The sequence below is a fragment of the Rutilus rutilus genome (assembly GCF_951802725.1).
Source record: "Rutilus rutilus genome assembly, chromosome: 3".
Classification (NCBI taxonomy): domain Eukaryota; kingdom Metazoa; phylum Chordata; class Actinopteri; order Cypriniformes; family Leuciscidae; genus Rutilus; species Rutilus rutilus.
Genome location: NC_140211.1, coordinates 7415717 through 7439921, shown reverse-complemented (window position 1 = coordinate 7439921; position 24205 = coordinate 7415717). Strand labels below are relative to the sequence as shown.

Below are 24205 nucleotides of genomic sequence, written 5' to 3'. Positions count from 1 at the left end.
TTTTTGGACCACTTATGTCATATGCACGTTGACATTGACAATTTGGCGCATTAGAGACGCAATTCATTTATTTACACAATTTATGCACAAATCATTGTTCAGATGGTTCGTTTCAGTAATAAGAACGAGATTTTCTTGCACTTACAGTGAAAAGAATTTGCGGGTAAAATATGCTTTACTGTCATGAAAATTGGTCAAAATGTTAATGGTCTCACAACAGGCTTCATTGTTTTTATACAAAATGCTTTTTTTTTCATTTTGGGATGAAATATATGGAGGCTTGTTTTCGCCACAGAATAAAAAATTCCAAGGTAATTGCAACTAATCTCTATAAACTCGCAATTACGAGAAAAAAGGGCGGATTTGTGAGATGTAAACTTGCAATTGCGAGAGAAAATAGTCAGAATTACCTTTTTATTTTTTATTCAGTGGCAGAAACAAGCTTTCATAGAAACACGACCTGGGCTTTTCTTTCTGAGATTTAGAATTTATCCCTTTTCTTAACCGTCAAATGCACGTTATCGCTTAATTTCAAGGCCTTCAAACATTTGATTAGTTATGAAAGGATGAACAGCAGTAGAGACCATCATAATCACAATGAAATATGAACATACAGAGAATAGTGATTTATTTTTTTTTAACTGCACTGGAGCCAACATTTACCAACTTGAACATTAATGCTTGTTTGCGAACTTAAAAAAAACAGTTGGTCAAGTCACATTTTTTATTTTCAAACTATTAGAGTTAGTTGCGAAATACATTTAAATATAGTAGCCAGGATAGCAGCTGTAAAAGAAAAGTCTTTGCGTTTCATTCCCAGTAACCAAAAGCACAAAACTTCATAAAGCGTGGGCACTCGAAGACCTCGGCTGGCTCATTGACTACAGTCCCATTGGACTTCAGACTGGCCGTCGTAGTGTCGAAGGATGAAGACGATGAATGAAGACGAGTTTCACCCTGTTCTCCTCCAACGTCCTTTCGCTAGGTAGCGCAAAACCTACGTTTGTATTTTTGATCATCTCGCAATATCGAATACTCATAAAAACCACTTGCATTGGCGACGTATCCACACGTGCGGGACGCTGAACATCTCTTCGGCTTCACAGCATCAGATCCCGACTGGAATGTTGTGGTGCGTTCAAACACGATCTCTTTCCAGGATCTCCCCCCCCCCCACACACACACACACACACACTACAAGTAAACAATGTTATAGAGTCCGTTTTGGGTTGTGTTTTGGTGAGGGGTCACGGCGGTGAAGGTCCCTCCTCGCATTTCGAGCGGTTCATCTTGACCTTTCACCTCATTAGGACACGTTTTCTCAGGCTGGAGGCTAAGAGGTCAAATAAGCAGGACCCGAAGGCGGAAGTTAGGGTGTCTTGACCGCGGGTGGATGTTTTGTTTTTGTATGCGCGTGTGATAGTTAGTGTTAGCGTTTGAAGAAAGTTCCTCCGAGACTTGAGCTTTTCCCCAAAACTCTCACGTTTTTTCCAAAGCAGCTTCCTCCGAAAGTCTCCTCCTGGAGTCTTGTGCAAGTAACCAGAGGATGTGACCAGGTTTGGGTCCCATCTGGCATAGTGTTTGTTTTTGTGTTTACTGGGGCGGTTTTTAGGGAACCAAAGGGGCGTGTGGTCAGAGAGATGGATTGTCCAGTAAACGGACCTCCTCTTCACTCTCATCTTCCTCATTTCGGGAAGAGGAGGACGCTAGTTGAACATTATGGACTCGGGATCTTGGTTTGCCATCTGGGCCATGTGACGGAGGATATCTTTTTTTGTAATAACACCAAGGAGGCGCCTGCAAAAAGAGAGACAGAAAGAGGGAGAGAAATTCACCATGTGCATTTTTTGACAAGTGCGGAGAGAACTGACATCTTGTTCTGTTGCCAAGTTTTGCAGGAAGGTCCTGATGAGTTTTTTTTGTACAACTCTATTCTCAGAGATGGCTTGAATTGGGCGCTCTGACCCAGAATCAAATCTTTTGCTCTGATTTCTGATGACTCCAACCTCAGCCTTGGCAACAGACAGCTGACAGTCTCTGGTTTGGAGAAGGGCAGAGAGTGTGGAAGATTATGCCGTGTTACTCAGGGCAGGAAACGCTACGTTATTTCTATGAGCCGACAGCACCTACACACAGTGAGAAGCAAGTGTTTTGCGAAACAGAAGTGAAACAGAGTGAGTGAACGCCTCCATCTCATCCACACACTCTGGCCTTGGTGAAACAAGAAAGTGAAGTTAATTTTCCAACACAAATTCAAGAGCATATTTAAAGGATGCGCAGATGTTGGGCACTTTATTAGTCCACAGTGTTGGGGAACGCCACTTGAGAAGTACTACTGCGATATGACTTTTTCTAGTTTTGTGTTACATCATGTTATTCATAATAATAGTACATAATAATACTCAATATTAGTAAATAAAATCAGTTTTGTAGCGTTAGATCACTCACTTGCAGCAAAGACAAAGTGTCGTGTTCAATGTAACTGCATTACAGCAGGTGTTGCAATACTCCAACAAAAGTGTTACTTTATTAAAAAAGCAATTAATTACAAAAACACTTATTTTTCTGTACTTATGCACAGTAGTTATTTATGTAAAAGCATTTAAAAATAGCTTGGACATTATAGTATAAATTTAAAAAAAGTAACGCAATACTTTGCGTAACTAACAGCCTGTTACTTCTAAAACAATGCGATTATGTAACATGTTATTTGTAACGCTTAACCTGCAACTGTTTTTGTAAATTAATAAGGTGTCTGTGAACAAACACTGATTTCTCTTTTGAAATATAGGCGTTAAACAAAGTGACATCACTGCATTACAGTGGGTGTTACGTTACTCAAAGTATTAAAAACATTACTAAATGTAAACATAACTAAAAAGTATTCAAAAAAATATATTGTTACTTTTCCACTGCTTTTTTATATTTAGTGGTGTAAATGTGTATAAAAATAACTTGGACATTATAAAGTAAATTTAAACTTTAACTTTGCGTAACTTTAACTTTAACAGTGTGATTATGTAACGTGTTATTTGTAACGCTTTACCTGCAATACTGTTTTTCTAAATTAATAAGGTGTCTGTGAACAAACACGGATTTCTCTTGATAAACTTGCGAAATATAGGCGTTCAACAGACAAAGTGACATTACAGTAGGTGTTACGTTACTCGAAATATTAAAACTAATTACTAAATGTAAACATTATTTAAAAAGTATAAAAAAACTAAACAATTAACTACACCACATTGTTACTTTTCCACTGCTTTTGTGTGTTTATTAGTGTAAAAGTGTATAAAAATAACTCGGTAACTCAATACTTTTAGAAGTAACCGGCTGCTAGTCGCACATCGTGATTATGTAACGTGTTATTTGTAACGCTTTACCTCCAACACTGTTTTTTTTCCCTCCAGATGGATACGATATCTGTACCCAAACACTAATTTCTCTTGATAAACTTTCGAAATGTGTCATTGCACTTTAGATACGCTCTTGATTTTGCTTTCGAAAAAAAGGGAATTAAGCTTGATGACAGATTGTATCACAGATAAAAGGTGTGACAATTTTGACGAGAGCCGGGAATGCGAGAATCCGTCCAAACTGGAGGCGTAAAACGCTCGTGAAACGATTGTCAAACCTTTGTGAAATGCTTGTGAAATGTCTGCGGACAGGAAGAAAGTGAAAATCAGACGACTGAAAGAGGAACAGGGTGTGACTTGAGACAAGGTGAGGAACTTTTGGTTTAGGGGACAGCTGACTACAGACTACAGGAACTGCTCAGAGTCTGGAGTCACATGGTAATAGTAACACAGCATCCTAGTAACAGCTACTGTGACTACAAAGATGAATAGATAATAAATGCTGGTGAATGAGGAAAATAGTCCGCTGCACACGACAGTTACTCGCCAATCGTGTCGGGGCGGAGCTGCGCGAGGGGTCAGATGTCATCGATCTGTAGCCCAGCGGACGCAGACCAGGCAACCCCCGGGAGGAATTTAGCAATAAGCAAAAAAGGAAAACAAACACAAATCAAATTTAGATGAAGGACATCACGGCATGTGTATTAGATGTGCTCAGTGAGTACACGTGCACAATGCAGAACTGAAAGGGGAAGGTCTACATAAAGGTGCGTTTCTAAGACACCACGGCTAATGTGACAGACTACTCTTCCCTGCTGGGATGGCCCGAGGACAGGAGCAACAATCTGAGTGAAAGCAAGTCTTACAAGAGACGTGATGTCTGCAGAGGAGGAACGTCCTGGAAGCAGGGTCCAAAATGTAACCGCGTTCATCAGTGTGTCTCAGGCCGCGTTTACACTGCAGGTCCTGATGCCCAATTCCGATTGGTAGACTAGATCCTTCTTTTTTGACGACCGGCTTACATCTTTTAAAAGTGACCCATATCTGCATTTACACTATAAACTTGGCGAAACAACCCAAGGTAGACACACTGACCCGGGAAAAAGGCCGAAAAGGAAGTAAAAACGGCACGATTTACAATGGATGCAGATGAAATAATATAAGCTTTTGCTTTCAGCACAAGGGCAGCAAAACATTAGGTGGAGTCTTTATCCTCCATTGTGCCACTGAAAAGAGTCATGTGATCACAGTTGGTGTCCACCTGAGTTGACGTCTCTCTGCCCGCTTACATGGCAGACGCAAATGCACGTATACGGTTCAGCTCACGTTTAATCCCACATATGAACGAGGCCTGAAACCGATCTGAGAAAAACTGAATCCGTGTGCTTTTTTCCTGCTTACACGTTTGTAGGTTATATCGGATCTGTGCCAGAAATAATAAATAAATCGGAATTGGGTCACTTGAACCGTGTAATGTAAATGAGGCCACACACTAACTTCACTTAGGTCAACGTTGTTTAAAAACATAATGACATTAACATGAAATGAATAACTTAATTAATTGGTGCAAAGGGTCTTGGTAATCTTTAACAAACCCTCCATTCTGTTGCGTATCACCAAGTATTTATGAAAAGAAAAAAGAAAAATCTTTGAATATCCTATTCCACATTAACACAGGCTTTATTTTGACTTCGATGAGCCGTTTGATTTATCGTTTTACTTCACTTAAGTCTAAGTGTCACCAGCGAGCAACTTAGTTAAATTTTGGACCCCGCATGTAGGACAGTTCGACCACCCTGAGAGGATTGCTGTTCAAGTTGTGTCGCACAAATACGTTTGTGCATTTAATTTCCAAATGAGATTGATTTCAGAGTTAGGTGGTAATAAAAACTCTGGCAGACATCAGTGAAAGTGAATAGACATGATAAAACATTTAGCCAAGTAACTTGAATGCAACAACAGATACAATTGTATTAATCTATAACTAGCTGAAAATTGCGACTTATTTTAGGGGCAACCACTCAGAACTGTCTTTCTTTTCACTCAAGTTTCATGCGTCCCCTCCTAAGAGGCGGAGTCTAACAGGTGAAGTGGGCGGGGCTAATCACCAAGGGCTCCACGTGCTGCTTGAGCTCTTCCAGATGTTCTAAAATATTCTTCTTTGTGATGATGCCCAATACAATCCTGCAACACACACCGTGACGACCATCACTCAGCAACAAAAATTACACCGACAACTCAAGTACAAACAAATAAAAACAACAGAAGAGTAACAAGACAACAGAAGCAATATCAACAGAAAATTACTGAGATCATCAAAATAATCTGCAATTAAACAAATGAACTGAATGTAAATGTAAATGACAAATATTAGCCGCCACCATGGTGTGTGAAATAAAAAGGATTAAGTAAGGATTGAGAGAGCAACGTTATTGACTTTACCGTACAGGAGCATAAATTACTCCATGGTTGCTGCAGTCGGATTATTAGATTTTCCCGGAGATGGTACCGTTATCTGTGACTCAGAGTAAGGTCTTAGACTCAGTCAGTGCATCTTTTTGCTGTACAAAGTGTACTAAACCTGTCGTCTTCATTATGTAATGCATGATTGAATAAATCTGCATTAATAGAGTTATTATAGCCTATGTTTAAACGTATATATTTCAACAACGGAGTGGAGAGAATTCTATAACTAAAATGCTGATTAAAAAAAAAAAAAACTCATTATTTGAGTATTGGTTATTAATTACTAATTGAGCATTGATTATTACTTATTTCAGATTTTGGTGCATCACTACTGTTCAGTGTGTACAAGAGTTTTAAATGAAACAATGCAGACATATGGCTAGTTTCAGGCTGTTTTGCTTTAAAATAAAGTGTTGTTGGATTATTATTATCAGATGCATTTTTGGCTGCAGAAGCATTTGAAAGGTCTGGTTTTGCATCTTGCTAACAGACCTTTTCCTCTGCGCTTTGTTTAGCTTTTATTTTGTTGTTGGTGGGAAACTGTTTGCGCTTCCTGAGCATTTGCTGGATCTCTGTGGAGAAACTGCTTTATTCGAGTCACTTTCAGCTTAAAACTCCCTCTAGCTGCACTGAGGAGAAACTCACGCTTTAAACAGATATAAACACAAAATATGATCATGTTTATATCTTACTTGTTTGTCAGGACCGTAACAAAAACTTTTCTGACGATATTTTTTAGTATGCATTAAAGCAAAGACTGTAGATATTTATATATATTTTTTAACCTTTGACAATATTAAATACATATCTGAATATATAATCGATTAATTGCATCTCACATAAATGTTTGTAAATATATAAAATAAACACAAACAAACAAATACATATATATACACATATAAACATACACACACACATACACTTACAAACTTTTATGCTTGATGCGATTAATCGATTTGACAGCACTAATATATATATATATATATATATATACACACATACAAACATATAAAAGGAAAAACAAAACTAATCACAGTAGCCAATTTGGATAATGGCATAAATAAATTGCTAAGTCACAGATTTAAAACTGATTCATGGAAAATACATTATTATTCAAAAGTGTTGAATACTTGATTTTTTTTTATGGTTTTGGAAGAAAACTTATGCTCGCCAAGGTTGCATTTATTTGATCAAAAATAAAATAAATACGTAAAAAAATGGTCAAATATTATTACAATTTAAAATAACTGTTTTTTTTTAAATATATTTTACAATGTAATTTATTCCTGTGATGCAAATCTGAATTTGCAACAGTCTAGTCTTGAAGAGCATAAAAAAACATAATTATTCCAAACTTCTCATCGAACTCTAATTGTGTTACTTATAGATTGTCAATCTAATCTAATGACACACTTGTTAATAAACTTAAACGAGAAAAAAAAACTTAAATTAAATTAAATAAATAAAAAACGCTGCTTATTTGTGCATCACCAGTAAAATCACTGTGAACCGTCCAGGCCGTTTAGATGCTGTCAGGACCGCAGCAGCGCGAGTGTAAAAAGTGTGTGAGTTCCTAGATGAATGACACCATGAATCCCATCAGCAGAAGATGTGTGTGTGTGTGTCTGCTGATGGGACATATGTTAGTTTAATACATTTGAAACACAACACAGGAGGAGGAGAGAGACTCAGTGTCCCGGAGGTCACTCACCCGTTGTGCGTCACAAGGCACTGGCGCAGGCCGAGTTTGCGGAAGATGTCCACCACGATCTCCATCGGCGTGTGGTCGGTGACGGTGAAGGGGCTCATGTCTAAAATACTGCGCAGCTTCAGCGGCCGCGGGCTGTCTGCGGGAAGGGTCGGGGCATGCTGGGTAAAATAGATCCGCGAGTTCAGCATTATTCCCTCCTGCTTACGGCGGGTGTTTTCTGAAAAGAGAAGAAACATATTTCAAATCATCTGGCAGCACTTTATTTTACAGTCCTGTTTCGCATGAACATACTAACTACTTACTGTAGTTAAGACACTAACTAGGTACAAACCCTGAACCTGAACTTAACCCATGTAGTTACCTTATATTACACAGTACTTTTGTGGGTTACATTGCAAGGGGTCCACCTCCTTCAAGTCCCAAAATGTACAGGCCTTCGTTTATCCCCCTGGAGCCGGATGGATTACTTTTGTGAAGGATGCATGCACATTTTGGGACTTGAAGGAGGTGGACCCCATAGCTTCACACTATAACCACTGAAAGATCCAAGACATTTTCTAAAATAACTGAAAATGTGTTCGTCTGAAAAAAGATTGACATACGCATCTCGAACGGCTTGAGGGTGAGTAAATCATGGGTTAAATATCATTTTTGGCCGAACTATCCCTTTAAATCTCTAGACAAACTAAAAGGCGTAAATGACATTTGTATGTATTCTAAATAAAAGATATAGATTGCACTGAATGTCAGCTTGCTTATTTAGCTTAATATAAGTATTTATTGAGTCCATGTCATGCTAACTAGAAACTCTGCTTCTAACCACAGGTCGAGAGCTGTCGTTCCAAACACACGACTTTGCGATGATGTGTGCGAATGTTCGTGAGAACGATGGTTTTGGGAAACACCGACTCGCTGAACTGCTGATAACGACAGAACTTGCGGCCATAGTTGGCTAACGATGCTTTTGGGAAACACGACCCTGGCTGACAGTTCAGACTTGAAAGCGTTGGTGATTGTGCATGTGTTCCTGTTACCTATGGCGATGGTTATATCCCTGCGCAGAGCGAAGCCCACCAGCCTCTGCGACTCTTTGGAGACGATGACGGGGAAGCCGTTGTAATTGGTTTCGGAGATGATGGCCTGCAGCTCGGCGAGAGTCATGTCGTCCTGCGTCAGCACTGCTAGCGGCGGGTCGCTACGCCGCGGCCGCATCACTTCCCGCGCCAGCGTGGTGTGTGTGAACTCTTCCTTGGCGTCCAGGAAGGGGTATCCGTTCAGACGGATGTGGGCTTCGTAAATCCCCTCTCTGCCGAACGCATCGCCCACCCATTTGCTGGTCATCACCGCCGCCATGAGAGGAACGATGTATTCCAGGCCGCCGGTCAGTTCGAACACGATGACCACCAGAGACACCGTCATACGGGTCACGCCACCTACAGCACACACAGGTTAGACACACTGCAAAACACTAGGGCTGGGTATCGATTGACTTTTAATAATTCCGATTCCTGTTCCGATTCTGCTTATCGATTCCTATTTTCGATTCCAATAAGGCAAAAAAAAACAAAAAAAAAACAACTTTGATATAATTCACATTTAGTCCTGTTTAATTGTGGCTGAATATCATCAACAAGCTAAAAAACACTTAGGCCGTGTGTCCACCAAAGCGTTTTTTTCACACGGCTGGCGTTTTAAAACGGCATGAGCGTAAAGAGGCGCTGAGCGTTTTCTTGCACGCTGAAGCACTCTGCATTTTATACAGGTTGCCGAGAGTTGAAAAATGTTCAACTTTGGGTAACTTTGGCTCATCACTGTCACTTTTTACCCAACCGTCCAATCACAGTGGAGGAGGGGCGGGACTAATACCACACCGACCAACCGCCACATTCTGCTTGTACAACATCAACAGATGACAACAGCAAGCATAATAACGGAACAAAATCATTTAAAACAAGAGCCAGAGAAAATATGTTACATTGTATCGACATTTTTATATAGAATCAACACAGAAACAAAATATGTGTGAAATGAGATACTAGTAACACTTTCACATATATTCCGTAGCAAACAAGGAAAGTGTCTCAACTGAAAAAAATGCTGCGCTGGCAAAACACTCAAGCGCCCTTACGCTTTAGTGGACACACGGCCTTAAGGTCCTTGACTGAGCCCAAAATTTTCATATGCGTTTTTGCGTATTCGTCATTCGGTGGCTCTGAATTGTCAAAAAACCTCTTAAAATGCCTGCTACGGATGCGAAAAACGCAGAAAATCGAACCCGATACGATTTTTTTTTTGATGGACGAAAGTTTCGGAGGCAGTGTGTAAACGCGATTGACACAACGTGAGGTCGTATTTATTTTGTAATTTTACATTTTGGACCCAGTGAGCAAGGAGCTTTACACAAGGAACGTTTGCCTGTGGTTTAAAAAATACCATAGAAAAACAACTAGACTTACTAATATAAAATGTAAAGCGTTATTAAGGACAATAAACACTCAGTACTTAAAGTAGAACAAATAAAAAATTAGCAATCATATGATATGATATTAGCATTTCATAATCAGATACAACTGAACAAAGATACGATTAAATAAACAGTGTTTTAAGATTTTCAGGTATTCGGGTACAGAAACTGTAATTAAAAGTAAAAACACTGCACTTTATAAATAAACAAATATAGTAACAAAAGTTATTCAGTCAAGAACGAGTGAGTTTCTCTTTGTCTTTTGTTGTTCGATTACTGTTATTATAGAGACGGCAGCAGGAATATTAGGCTGCTGTCACTTTAAGAGTTACACAAGCCTGAAGCACAGAGAATAGCTTGAAGAGTCATATTGAAATGCTCACAAAAGGAATCGATAAGAGGAATCGAATTTAAATTTTTTACAACAAGTATCCGATTCCTGACCTCAAGTATGGAATCGATTTCAATTCCCAACCCTACAAAAGACACACAGAAAGGTAAGAGCATGCATACGCACCGAGACAGGCCGCGGCGCCCACCATGGCGTACAGTCCCGGAGTGATGCAGTCGGCGCCCACTTCACACCACTCTCGAAACAGGAACCAGTCGTGGTGATAGTACGCCAACTGCTCCACAGCGATGCCTACGATCCTCCCAGCGATCGCACCGATGGCCATACTGGGGATGAACAGACCCGACGGCACCTGGGCACAACACACACACACAGCGGTGAACAAAATATAAGACCCGACGGCACCTGGACACAACACACACACACAGCGGTGAACAAAATATAAGACCCGACGGCACCTGGACACAACACACACACACGGTGAACAAAATATAAGGTCTAAGTGTCTGTGTGATTGCAATTTGTCTCATTTCTTGTTTTATTGTTATGTTGGAAATGATATTACAGTAAGTGAAGCTGTTCTATGACCAATTTTGTGCATCGCAACATTATTTTAATGACAAATAAGCACATTTTCTGTGTTTTTTTTTTCTGTGCTTATTATTGCAACATACAAATGTCATTTTCTTAATACTGTGATGTGAAAAGGAGTGTTATAATTATAACTGTTGATACTTTGTGGTAACACCCACTCAAAGTTGTTGTGTAAATGGAGCAACAGTATTTCTCACTACTTGAATATTCATTTGGTCATGCTGACAGTGCTTTGAAGGCTTCTTAACGCGGCCAATCACATCTTCAAGAGCAATCAGTAGGATATCCTGCTTTGTAGCAAATCAGTTGGACCTAATATGCAAATGTCATGTCCACATAATTAATATTCATGAGTCTTGCCTTCACCATATAGAAGGACTGGTAAATATTAGTGATGTATAAAAAAAATAATAACTGGGTTAAAAAAAAAACTTTTGATTTTACTTTTATTTTTGTAAAGTCTTTATTAGCAATACCTTTTTTTTTTTAAGTGGATACACAATGTTAAACTACAGTTGGTGTGACTTTAATGATAACATCTGTTAAAAACAAATAAAATAAGAGAAACACTTATTTCCTAAATAATATGGCTATAAAATATAAATTCAATATATAAATCTGTGATGTTAAAACACACATAAAATACACATTTATACATTGTACGGCTATAAAATGTAAAAATGAATTAAAAATAAATCTGTTAAACGCACAAATAAGATACATAAATAAAATAAAAAATTTATGTTATGGCCATAAAATCTTGATAAAAATATCAAGATGACAGACTTTATTAAAGGGGTGATGAACTGAGAAATCAAAATTTCCTTGAGCTTTTGACATATAAGAGATCATCATACTATAATAATATCCTGTAAGTTTCAGAACTGAAAACTACCTTGTTAGTCCAATAAAAGCTTTTATAGACATCAGGCTCAGCAAACGACTCGTTTTTTCAAAGTGGGGAACTATGACGTCAAAGAGGATAAAACACCGCCTCCACAAAAGAAGATCAACGCCTACTTCAACACGGCCTGTTTAGCCCCGCCCACTGATTCGCCCAAACATGCTAAATAACATAGGACATGATAATTGCTAAACCGGATCGAGCTATTTCCAAGCAATAAACATGCTATTTACTAAATATTGTGCAGTGCCTGGTTGTGGAAGAAGACAGTCTGCATAAGCTTCCTTCGGATTCCAGCATGGTTAAACTTTATTAAATCAGTCAATCACAATTTCCCGACACGGATCTGCCAGCAACATGTAAGTAACCATGTGTACTCTAATGCCTGATCTGCGATCAGTGATTTCGGTGTAATTATTCAAGTTCAGATATTTCTCTTAAAATTGTTCAATACTGTTTATGCATCAGTGACTAAATGATCAACTTCACATAATTTCTCGTAGTATTATGAAAATAATCTTTTTTAAACTGTTATTAAATTATACACAGAAAGCGGTCAAAGAACGATCCCTTTCCAATCGCCCAAGCTGTCAATCAAACAGCACAGCGCGAGCCGCGAGAGCTTATCTGGACACTTACCAAACTCGTGAGGAAATAATGACACTGTTACACTACACAACGAAGCTCTTACTGTGTATTCACATCGTGTATGCATTGTGATTTGGTGTAAGCATTTGTGAGAGTGCAAAAATTGCGTTGCAATGATAAGATCTTTATTCACGCGATCAACAGACTGTCATCTGCTCAGTCAGTGCTCATCATGCTGCAACCTTTCATGTGATGGAATAGATTTAAATATAATGCTTTAAACGATACTTTTCACGATTTGTTAATCTCGATAGCTGTAATAGTAAAAACGTAGTAAAAGTTTTCGAGAGAGTTCATGTAATACTAGCTATTTCATATGCAAGCATGTCAGCCAATCACAGCAGTGGGCGTTTGCACTGCAGTCTCACAGCAGACACGCCCCTTAAAACAGAGCGTTCAAATCTGAGGCTGAAATCAGGCTTGGAAAAATGGCTTTTATTTATAAATGACAATTTTTGATGTAAAAATCATACTAACATTATAAGGGCACCCCAGGCAACATTATAAAATAATAAAACAATCCAGTTCATGACCCCTTTAAAACTGTATAGCCATAAAACTGAGAACGTGTCAATTTTATTTTATTTGTGTGTTTTCTTAAACAAAATGTGAATAAAACGGACACTGCATAAAAAAATACATTTACAAAAACTAATGAATATGTAAATTCTAAGTTCCTAAGTTTCTTTTAGAATAACGATTCATTTTTAAACAAAACAAATATCACCCAGAGCCATGAAACAGGGCCTAAATGTACATTTGTTTTGCAAATACTTCAAATAAGCGTGTCGTTTAATTCGTTTCAGTTTGAAAATGCTATGAAGTGCACTGGTATTAAACTACCGGAACGAATGCAAACGGCGAGCGCTGTATCTCACCTTCAGGCCGAAGGTGAAGATGGTCATGATGATCTTGAAGACGAGAGCCAGGCTGAGCTGCCACATGGCGGAGTAAACGCCGGGGGTGGTGGTGGCGTCCGATCCCTGCGGATACGCCTGGCTGCCGTTCATCTGACTGCGATACTGGCAGAGCTGCGACGACTCCAGCGGCCCGCAGTCCGTGAACAGCTCCTTGATCAGCTCGCTGGTGTTCTGACGCGTGTACGGGTTCGGGAACGCCACGATAGCCGTGATGGCCGCCACCGTGATCACCTCCAACACCGGGTACTTGCCTGAAAAAACATGTCCAGGTCATATTTCACCCCAAGATCAAAAGAAACGCTAATCAGGGGTATTATAGTTAACTAAAAAAACTAAAGCTATGAAAAATAAAAAATAATAATATTACTTGAAATAAAAAACTAAAATATACAGCGAAGTTCAAAAGTTTGGGATCAGTACGGTTTTTTTTTATGTTTTTAAAACAAGTCTCTTCTGCTCACCTAGGCTGCATTTATTTGATTAAAAATACAAAACAAATAGTAATATTGTGAAATATTATTACAATTTAAAACAACCGTTTTCTATGTGAATGTGTTTTAAAATGTAATTTATTCCTGTGATCAAAGCTGAATTTTCAGCATCATTACTCCAGTCTTCAGAGTCACATGACCCTTCAGAAATCATAATAATATAATTTGATGCTCAAGAAACATTTCTGATTATCATCAATGTTGAAAACAGTTCTGTAATTTTTTTCCAGGATTCTTTGATGAATAGAACGTATAAAAGAACAGCATTTATTTGAAACGGAAAGCTTTTTTAACATTGTACATTTCTTTGTCACTTCCAAAAAAAATTTAAATCTCTTACTGACCCAAAACTTTTGAATGGTAGAGTAATGTTACAAACTATTTCTATTTCTGATAAATGCTGTTCTTTTGAAATAACATATTAACATATTAAAAGAAAAACTAATAAAAATGACAAAGAACAACAAAATGACTAAAACTTTAACATAAACTATATTTGAAAACAATTAATAAACACAAAAATAACAAAAACTTTTAAATATAATATATTTTAAAGTTGTAGTTATTTTTGTGCTTATTTTTTTTTAAATATAGTTTATGTATTTTATATATATATATAAAAATAAATGACAAAACAAAATTACTAAAACTAAACTACAAATAAAAGGAGAAAAAAAAAACTTTTATATATATATATATATATATATATATAAAAGTTTTTTTTTTTCTCCTTTTATTTGAGAAAAAAAAAACTTTTATATATATATATATATATATATATATATATATATATATATATATATATATATATATATAAAAGTTTTTTTTTTCTCCTTTTATTTGTAGTTTAGTTTTAGTAATTTTGTTTTGTCATTTATTTTTATATATATATATAAAATACATAAACTATATTTAAAAAAAAAATAAGCACAAAAATAGTGGTGGGCCGTTATCGGCGTTAACGTGCTGCGTTAACGCGAGACTCTTATCGCGCGATAAAAAAAATATCGCCGTTAATCTATTCTCAAAATTGGGTTGGGAGCTGGCTCTATACTACACAAGCTATGATGACGCAATCTACTCGCGGCCGCGAGGTACACCCGGCTGCAACGCATCATATTCGTCGTCATCTTAAGTAAACACGGCTGAAAGTGAAAGCTGGTGAAAAAGATCGGTGCAACATACATTATTTGGACTTGGTTTGGATTTAAGCCATCCGACGAGCAGCAGCAAACTACATAGACAGAGTGTGTGGGGTAGCCTAACAGTGCGGTAAGTTAACACACGACTAATCCCTTCTACCACCTCAAATTCAAAACGAAACATATGATATCACTGAATATCAGCGCGCGCGTATTATTCCCAATATATCGTGGTGTAGCACATAATCTCTGTCTGCGCCCGATTTTAAGAATAATTGTTGTGTTTCTTTTTAACTGAAAAGACATCAGTTAGACAATATTCTAATTTTAAATTTGGGGTTTCATAAGCTCCAAGCCATAATAAACATTAGACCTACTTAAGTCTCTGCAGCTAGTGTACTTAAATTTCATTTATCTGCAAAATTATGTTGTATACTTACAGTTTTAGACAATATTTGTTCTCAAAACTACATACACCCTTTAAAAAAACAAACAAAAAAAAACATTTAACAGGTGTTTAGCAGGGTCTGTGTAACCTGTTCTGAAATAGTTTTATTATAATATATATCGTTATCGCAAGAGGCTGCAATGTATATCACAATATGGATTTTATGCCATATCGCCCATCCCTAATTGATAGCCTATAGTAGTTGATAATAATATAGGCCTACCTAATGTTGCCTACGGACGGTAACAGTACAGTAGTAACCTTTTACAGTCTATGAGTAGAACAGCTTTCTCAAGCAGTTTGTGATGCATTTTGGAAACAGGAGATGAGCCCCTGGTCTAATGCGCCACCTGGCTTGAGAAACCCGTTCTCAAAGACTTACTTTTATAGTCATTATTTGGGTAGCACACATATTCTGAATGCCTTCGGCAGAATTCAAATGAGCCATTTTAATCTAGATTAAAAAAATTAATCTATGCCCACCTCTAATATATATATATATATATATAAATCTAATTTAAAATATTAACTGTAATAGTATATCAATGATACCACAATAGCAAAAAGCTCAAACAAGCCAAACAGGGTTTATGGGTAATGCAGTGTGTGTACCGAAGCGCGTGGACTTGCGGCGTCGGCACCAGGCGATGTTGGCCCGGATGAAGAAGGCTCCCCACAGGCCTCCGAACACCCCCAGCAGGATGAAGGGGAACAGCTCGAACAGGTACCAGGGCGTGTGGTACTCCACGTAAAACAGCACCAGCCGGCTGTTCCCGAACGGGTTGATGGAGCGCAGCACGAACGCCGCCACCAGAGCCGCGAAGAACGAGCGCCACAGCGTCTTCAGGGGGAAGTAGTAACTGACCTGAGACAGAGAGACAATGTTGAACAGAGTATTTTTGTATTTATTAATGAAGACCTTTCATATATATGCATATATACACTGTGTGTATATACAGTAGTCAACATCTGAAGTGGATCAAAACCTTTCATCAAGGTTATACATGTATTTATTCATTTATGAAGCTCTTTCATATATATTTATATATACACATCATGTGTGTGTGTGTGTGTGTGTATGTCTGTATATATACACATATATACATATATGTGTGTGAGCGTGTTAAGAATATTTTGACATACAGTTTTGCTTCTATCACTACTATTCATGAGTTAAAAGTGAGTTTGGCCAATATTTATAGTCTATTATTTCTTTATTTGGAAAAAAATATTATACTTTAATTCATCAAAGATGCATTAAATTGATCAAAAGTGACAGTAATGACATTTATGATGTTACAAAATATTTCTATTTTATATAAATGCTGTTGTTTGTAAAATGCATCATGGTTTTGTTTTCAACATTGATAATAATCATAAATGTTTCGTGAGCAGCAAATCATCATATGAGAATGATTTCTGAAGGATCATGTGACACTGAAGACTGCAGTAATGATGCTGAAAATACAGCTTTGATCACAGGAGTAAACTACATTTTAAAATATATTCACGTAGAAAACAGCTATTTCAAATTGTCTGACAATATTTCACCTTTTTTCTGTATTTTTGATCAAATAAATGCAGCCTTGGTGAGCAGAAGAGACTCCTCTCAAAAGCATACTTAAACCTTTTGGACATTAGTGTAAATCTATACTGCGTTTGACTGAAATAAACTCGCTCTTGTGTGATTTGAAGGAAGGGAGACTCACCTCCTCCAGACTGAACAAAACTCCTCCAATCGGAGCGCCAAACGCCACCGACACGCCAGCAGCCGAAGCCGCCGACAGCACCTGAGAGACACAGAGGAATCACCGCTAGGTCTGGGTCTCGTTTCAGTTTGAACCATTACGATTCCAGTAAGGTAACAAAATAAAAAACAGATATCATTCACCTTTAGTCTTATTGCTAAACATTTAATTGTAGCTGAAAATCGTGAACAAAAATCAACAGGCTGAAGAACACTTGCACAAGAAACGTTTGCCTGTGGTTTAAAAACACCATAGAAAAACAACTAAGCCTGACTAATATAACATGTAAAGCATTATTAAAGACAAGTAAACACTCAGTAATTAAAAAACGACAAATAAAAAGTTAGCAATCGCAACAAATAGATACAGATTTGAAAGATACCTAAGATTTTCAGGTACAGAAACTGAATGTAAAATAACACTGCACTTTATAAATAAAACATGCATTACAAATATAGTTACAAAAGTTATTCAGTCAAGAACGAGTGAATTTTCTCTTTGTCTTTTGTTGTTTTGATTAGTGTTATTATACAGCTGCTGTCACTTTAAGAGCTGCACAATATAGTTACACACCGCAGCACAAAACACAGCGCGAATTGTTTACAGTCATATAGAGATGCTCAAAAAGGAATCAATAAGAGGAATCAAAATTTTAATTTTATATAAATTATCCGATTCCTGACCTGAAGTATTCGATTCCCAACCCTAATCTCTAGGACTGGGTAAAAAAAAACATCCATTTCTCGATATTAGGGCTGCACGATTCGGGGAAAATGTCATATTGCGATAATAGAGGTCAATATTGCGATTGCGATATGCGATATAATAAACAAATGGTTTCATGAGTCAACTTGCTTGGTTCTCAAGGAAAATAAATGCACACACAGATTAGTGATAATCAGCCTAAAGAAAAAAGTTCTTTAGTCAAGAGCAGTGAGTGTTTTTCTGTTCCCTTTGTTCTTTGATTAACTTTAGCGACAGATATAATTAGTGGCTACTGTGTACTGTCCCTTTAAGAGCAGTCGCTGCTGTCAGAGACGCGGATCTCACACGCCTCATTCTCTCACGAGTCACAACTCTTCACGTTCATCATAAGACTACTCTTATGTTATGAAGATACTCGACAAGAAGACATTTTGGCATAATTGTGTGTGTTATTGTTCGTTCAAGCTCGGAAGAGAGCTGTATTCTGGCATAATGTTTTGTGCGCACGCACGATATTAGCGCGAGTCTTTCTGTGTGTCACAGACTCACAGTCAGGACATTCACAGGCAGCACGTTCATTTTGGCATACATGTGTTGTTCGTTCTACCGCAAAAGAGAACTTGATACTGGCGCGCGTCTATCTGTGGGTCGTGTGTGTGTGTGTGTGTGTGTGTGTCAGGGGGACATTCACTGACAGTGCGTTCTTTTTTGTCTTATCGTGCATGAATGGTTTAAAAGCATTTGCATGAATAAGAGCGGGATCATGTAACACTATAGCCAAAGGATGCCAAAAATTAACAGATGCTGCGTTAATTGCGTTAACAGCGCTAATTTGTTTATTTAATATAAAATCGCAGCATTTTGCGTCATATAATCGCGTAGGCTTGACATCGCGATTGCGATACGATTAATCGTGCAGCACTATTCGATATTAATCGATTCTCATTTTTACGAACCGATAGCGATTCTTAAATCCCAAGAATGGATTAGTCATCCTGTGTTCAGCTGATGAATGAATGGAACATTGTAGCGCATCCCATCCAATAAATCACAATAACCTTTGTGCTGTTACTCTTGATATGAAACAAAGTCTCAGATTTCAAATTACGTCCATTTTCTTACGAGATTCCAAAACATATACCGTTGTATAATAATCTTCTTCAATATTTAATGCAAGTTTGAATAAATCTGGCAAGTTTTTATGACAGCCACCATTTAAATGATTAGTGTAATTTAAGTGTTTGTATACAAATCAGTTCATTTTTACCCTAAGTAAATATTACAGTAGGCTAATGAAGCCTATTAGGCCACCACTGACTCCCATAGTCTACAGCATCAGTTAAGAGATTTGTTTTCCTTGAGAAAATTTGCCATGTATTGTACCTGATATCCCAAATAATCAATACTGAATCGAAATCGAATCGAATTATGAAATGTGTGTCAATACCCAGCCCTACTAAACACAGTCTACATATGTAGTGAATCTCCAGGTTTTGCCGTAACCCTCTCAGAATGAAGGCTGACCTCTCGTTTCTTGGCCTCGTTTTTGCTGTATTTGGGGAAGAGGTAGGAAAAGATGTTGCCACAGCAACAGGCCACGTGGACCAGCGGCCCTTCCTTCCCGAGACTGAGGCCCGACGCCACGGCCAGGACCAGAGTCACGGTCTTTATCAACAGGGTCCACTTGCCCAGGTACCCTCGGATGATGAAGCCGCTCAGGATGGTTTTAATCTGACAGATGGAAGAGAGAGAGAGAGAGAGAGAGAGAGAGAGAGAGAGAGAGAGAGAGAGAGAGAGAGAGAGAGAGAGAGAGAGAGAGAGAGAGAGAGAGGATTATAAAACAAGAAATATATTTTGAATTACCAATTAACGTATTAAAATACCTTCAAGTATTGTGTGAAGTGGGGCAGTTTGAGGTATCAAATAATTAGTACTGGGCAACGATTAATCGAATCCAAAATAAAAGTTAGTGTTTACATAATATATGTGTGTACAGTGTATAATTATTTTGAATACACACACATGTATGTATATATTTAAGAAAAATGTGTTAATTTATATTAGATATAAATACTTTATATATAAATATGTATATATATATATATACATACACACAAGCATATGTGTGTATTAATATATACAAAATAATTATACACTGTACACACACATATATTATGTAAACACAAACTTTTATTTTGGATGCGATTAATTGTTGCCCAGTTGTAACTGGTGTTAATTTACGTTGCAAATTAACAACGTAATATAATTTGACGTTGTAACTGATGCTAATTTAAGAAAAAAATGATCATACTAGTATTTTCCTTTAATTCACGGGAAATATCCACATTTATCCTCAAATACAAAGCAAGATTTGTCCTGAACTACAGACTGAAGTCTAAATGTGCAAATCTCTCATTCTGCTGTAATTTATTAAATTATATTGATTGTTGCTGTTTTACACACTTGAAAAAAATAAATAAAAAAAATGTCAGGGTATAACAAAAGTTCCAAAAAAGTTAGTTAGTTTTTATGGTTTGAAACTGCAGAATACACATACAGGAGTCAACATCTGAAGTGGATCCAAACCTTTCATCAAACTTATACATGAGTTTTGAACAATACCCGTTCTTGTCTTAGGACAACTTTGATGTTTTTTTTTTTTTAATCCACTTCAAATGTTGACTACTGCTGTTCTACTTATATAATAAGCTACAAAATATATAAAAACATCAAATAAATTACAAACAAAAGAAACTCACATAAAATCGTGGTTTGGATTTACATGTATTAAAGGTTACACGCCTCTTTTCATGACCCTTGCTCTCTATTGATGAAAAGAATCAGTGATGTTGTAAAACTTACGTAACACTTTTGGTAACCATAGAAACAGTGACAAAATCAGAGCTAATACTGTTTCATTCTCAGTGGTCAGCTGACCCGTTAAGAACATCTTAATCCGCAGCACACACCATTTCACGGCTCCAGATAACACACACTCACAGTGAGTTTGTTGGCGGCATAAAATTAACATCATCATGAATAAAGCGAGACAGTTTGACACTTTTATTATTGCAAACTTGTGAATTTGATTTGAAAGCATTTCCAGTTCATATAAGCATTTTGATAAACTTTTACTAAAACTGAAAGACAATTTAAATATATATATATATATATATATATATATATATATTTTTTTTTTTTATTATTAATTTAATTCAGGAGGTGTCAACCTTTTAAAATAAGCTTTTTTTTAAATAATAATAATAATAATAATCATATAGGTTTTATCTGTAACACGTCAATAATGGCCTACTAGAAAAGCTGGTTACACAATGAAAAATCATATTCTTCTTAAAATATCAGGTAAAACCTGTTTGAAGACAAGCGTCTATTGCGTCAATCATTGCTCAGCGGGATTACCTCAGGTATTCCAGAGCCGCAGGCGTACGGCGCAAACACCTTCACCAGAGACACGGCCAGGAAGGCAAAGGACAGCGCCCAAAACGTGAACATGAAGTAGTTCATGATGTAGGAGCCGGGACCCTGGACGACAAAGACAAGAGCCATTAATAAAGCCAAACGAACATCATGATGAATTCCTCTGGTGTACACTCATTTTTAAAGGTTTGGGGTTGGTAGGGTTTTTTAATAGTCTCTTTTGCTCACCTATTTGATTAAAAATACAGTAAAAACAGAAATATTACTACCATTTAAAATAAATGTTTACAAAAATAAAAATGTAAATAAAGCAGAAATCATTCTAATATGATGATTTGATGCTCAAGAAACATTTCTGATAATTGTCAATGTTGAAAACAGTTGCGCTGCTTGATATGTTTGTTTCCAGGATTAGTTTACAAATAGAAAGTTTTAAATATATATATTTATTTTAAATAGTTTTTTTTTTTAACATTATAAAATGTCTTTACTGTCACTTTTGATCAAGTTAATGAATCCTTGCTTAAAGGTGCAGTAAGCAATTTCTGAGAAACACTGTTGATATTTTAAAATCGACAGCCAAACACCCACCCCTCTCTTCATTGCTCCTCCCCCGAAATGCATGAACGCCAGCAGCTCCAGACAAACAATGACACTCAAACCTGTCCTGTTACTATAACTAACATCACAACAACAGGATATCTTGGTTCTGTGAAACACCAATGTTACTCATTTATGGAGCAGAAACAAGGATCTTCCCGCTTCGGTCTCTCCAGCGCTGGAAAACTTTTCTAATATTAACGCGGGTCCTAAAGCTCTTGCCTGATCATAACCCTTCTTTCCCAGTGATAGTCCCCTGAGCTTTTCTTTTTTGTACTGTCTCTCTTTCTACAGTCCTTCTTCAAATCTCCCTCTTGCTCTCATACTCTCCTCCCCATAATGAGTGGACACGCCCCCTAATGCTGATTGGCTCTCTCCTCCCCCATCATGAGTGGGCACGCCCCCTACTGCTGATTGGCTCACTCTCTCTCCTCTCCATAATGAGGTCACGCCCCCTACTCCTGATTGGCTCACTCTCTCCTCCCCATCATGAGAAGACACGCCCCCTACTGCTGATTGGCTCACTCTCTCCTCCATCATGAGAGGACATGCCCCCTACTGCTGATTGGCTCACACTCTCTCCTCCCCCATCATGTGGACACGCCCCCTACTGCTGACTGGCTCAATTTCTCTCTCTCCTCCCCCATCATGAGAGGACACGCCCCCTCCAGCTGATTGGCTACTAGAGTGTTGCGCTGCTCCGTGGATTTGGTCCAATCCACTTGGTTCTATCTCCTTTTTACACAGCCAGGAATATGTACAAACACAATATTCTTTTCAGCACACACACAGAACAGACATCTAGCAAATATTTACAAAATTGTTTGTTTGGGAATTGATTCCCATTTTTAACAGCATTTCTCAGAAATCACTTAACCTTTAATAAATGTATTAATTTCTTTAAAAATATAAACCCTACTGACCCAGAACATTTGAGCGGTGGTATACATAAAGTAACACACTGACCTCGGCCTGACCCAGGATGAGTTCAGCCCATGTCTTCCACTGAGGACACTTGTCCCTCTCAGCAAACGTGGTCTCGTTGGAGCCCCAGCAACACTGCTCGTGATTAAACCACATGGCACTGAGACACACGCCCTCCTTCAGATCGTTCAACCAGTCGGCCGCGATGTCGATCAGCCCAGCTAACGCTCCTGAGGGGACGAGGATGAAGACAGGCATTCGTGAAATTCTTCATGCACTAATGAAGCAGCAAGCACAACTGAAAGACTGATCCCTGTAACCACTGTGATATAGAAAGTTAAATATAACCCATTCAATTTAAAGGGGTCATGAACTGAGAAATCAAAATTCCCCTGATCTTTTGACATATAAGAGGTCATTGAACTATAAAAACATCCTTTAAGTTTCAGAGTTCAAAACTTCCTTGTTAGTCTAAAAAAAACGCTTATATAATGAAGCCAACACATCTACAGGACAGGGTGTGGAACGTGCTACTTTATTACGTAATAGGCTCGCTAAACACCAGCTCTGCAGAAGAAGCTCAACGCCTGCTTCTACATCACTGTCTGTCTAGCCCCGCCCTCTGATTTGGGGTTTCAGGTTTGGACCGACATGAGGGTGAGTCATTAATGACAGAATGTTCATTTTTGGGTGGACTAACCCTTTAAAGTGCACTGATAACCACCATGATCCTGGAGATACAATAGAAAGTCAAATGATAAAATACTTACCAATTTACTTTACAGTGAAGTTACTGTTCTGTAAGAGGTTTACTGTATGTAGCTTTGAATAAACATCTGACAAATAATGCAAATGCTCCAGCTCAGGGTGAATTAAGAAATAAGCTGAGTTCAGCAAAGTGTGTTCAGAAGATTAAACCTTATGGCTCAAAGATGTGTGTGTGTGTGCGTGTTCGTGTTAAGTGACCACGCTGTGGAGGAAAATGTGTGTGTGAAGGTCTTTGTGGACCTTGTGTGCAAATGAGTGAGTGGGTGGATAGATGTGTGAAAGTGAGTTTGAGAAAAGCAGTGTGTGCGTGTGTGTGTATCTGTGTACTTGTATGACTATCTTTGTATCTTTGTTAGTGAGGACAAGAGTAAAGTAAGGATATCTTGGCCGGTCCTCACTTTCTGAGACCCTGTTTAAAGGGGTCATATAATGGTACATGCACTTTTACAAGTTGATTGTACTGAAATGTGTGTTGGCAGTGCCTGTACACAACCATCATAAAATGATAAAAATCCATCCAGTGTTT

The 24205-nt window shown here is 37.8% G+C and overlaps 1 protein-coding gene across 6 annotated transcripts in view; it reads right to left on the bottom strand.

Moving 5' to 3' along the window:
- Positions 1–611: 611 nt before the first annotated feature.
- clcn3 (chloride channel 3) overlaps positions 612–24205 on the bottom strand; it is a 56861-nt gene continuing 33267 nt past the window's right edge. For 2 of the 6 annotated variants that reach the window (XM_084404468.1, XM_084404470.1), the window contains 12 exons: positions 22954–23141; positions 21370–21492; positions 19474–19680; positions 17206–17286; positions 16109–16361; positions 13374–13666; positions 10515–10701; positions 8568–8966; positions 7534–7750; positions 5465–5540; positions 3904–3949; positions 612–1797 (listed from right to left, as the gene is read on the bottom strand). In XM_084404468.1, coding sequence (XP_084260594.1) covers positions 3935–3949; positions 5465–5540; positions 7534–7750; positions 8568–8966; positions 10515–10701; positions 13374–13666; positions 16109–16361; positions 17206–17286; positions 19474–19680; positions 21370–21492; positions 22954–23141 — 2039 coding nt within the window. In that variant the 3' untranslated portion in view covers positions 612–1797; positions 3904–3934. The remainder of the gene's footprint in view (positions 1798–3903; positions 3950–5464; positions 5541–7533; positions 7751–8567; positions 8967–10514; positions 10702–13373; positions 13667–16108; positions 16362–17205; positions 17287–19473; positions 19681–21369; positions 21493–22953; positions 23142–24205) is intronic. The other 4 variants (XM_084404466.1, XM_084404467.1, XM_084404469.1 and 1 more) reach the window with 2 other exon arrangements.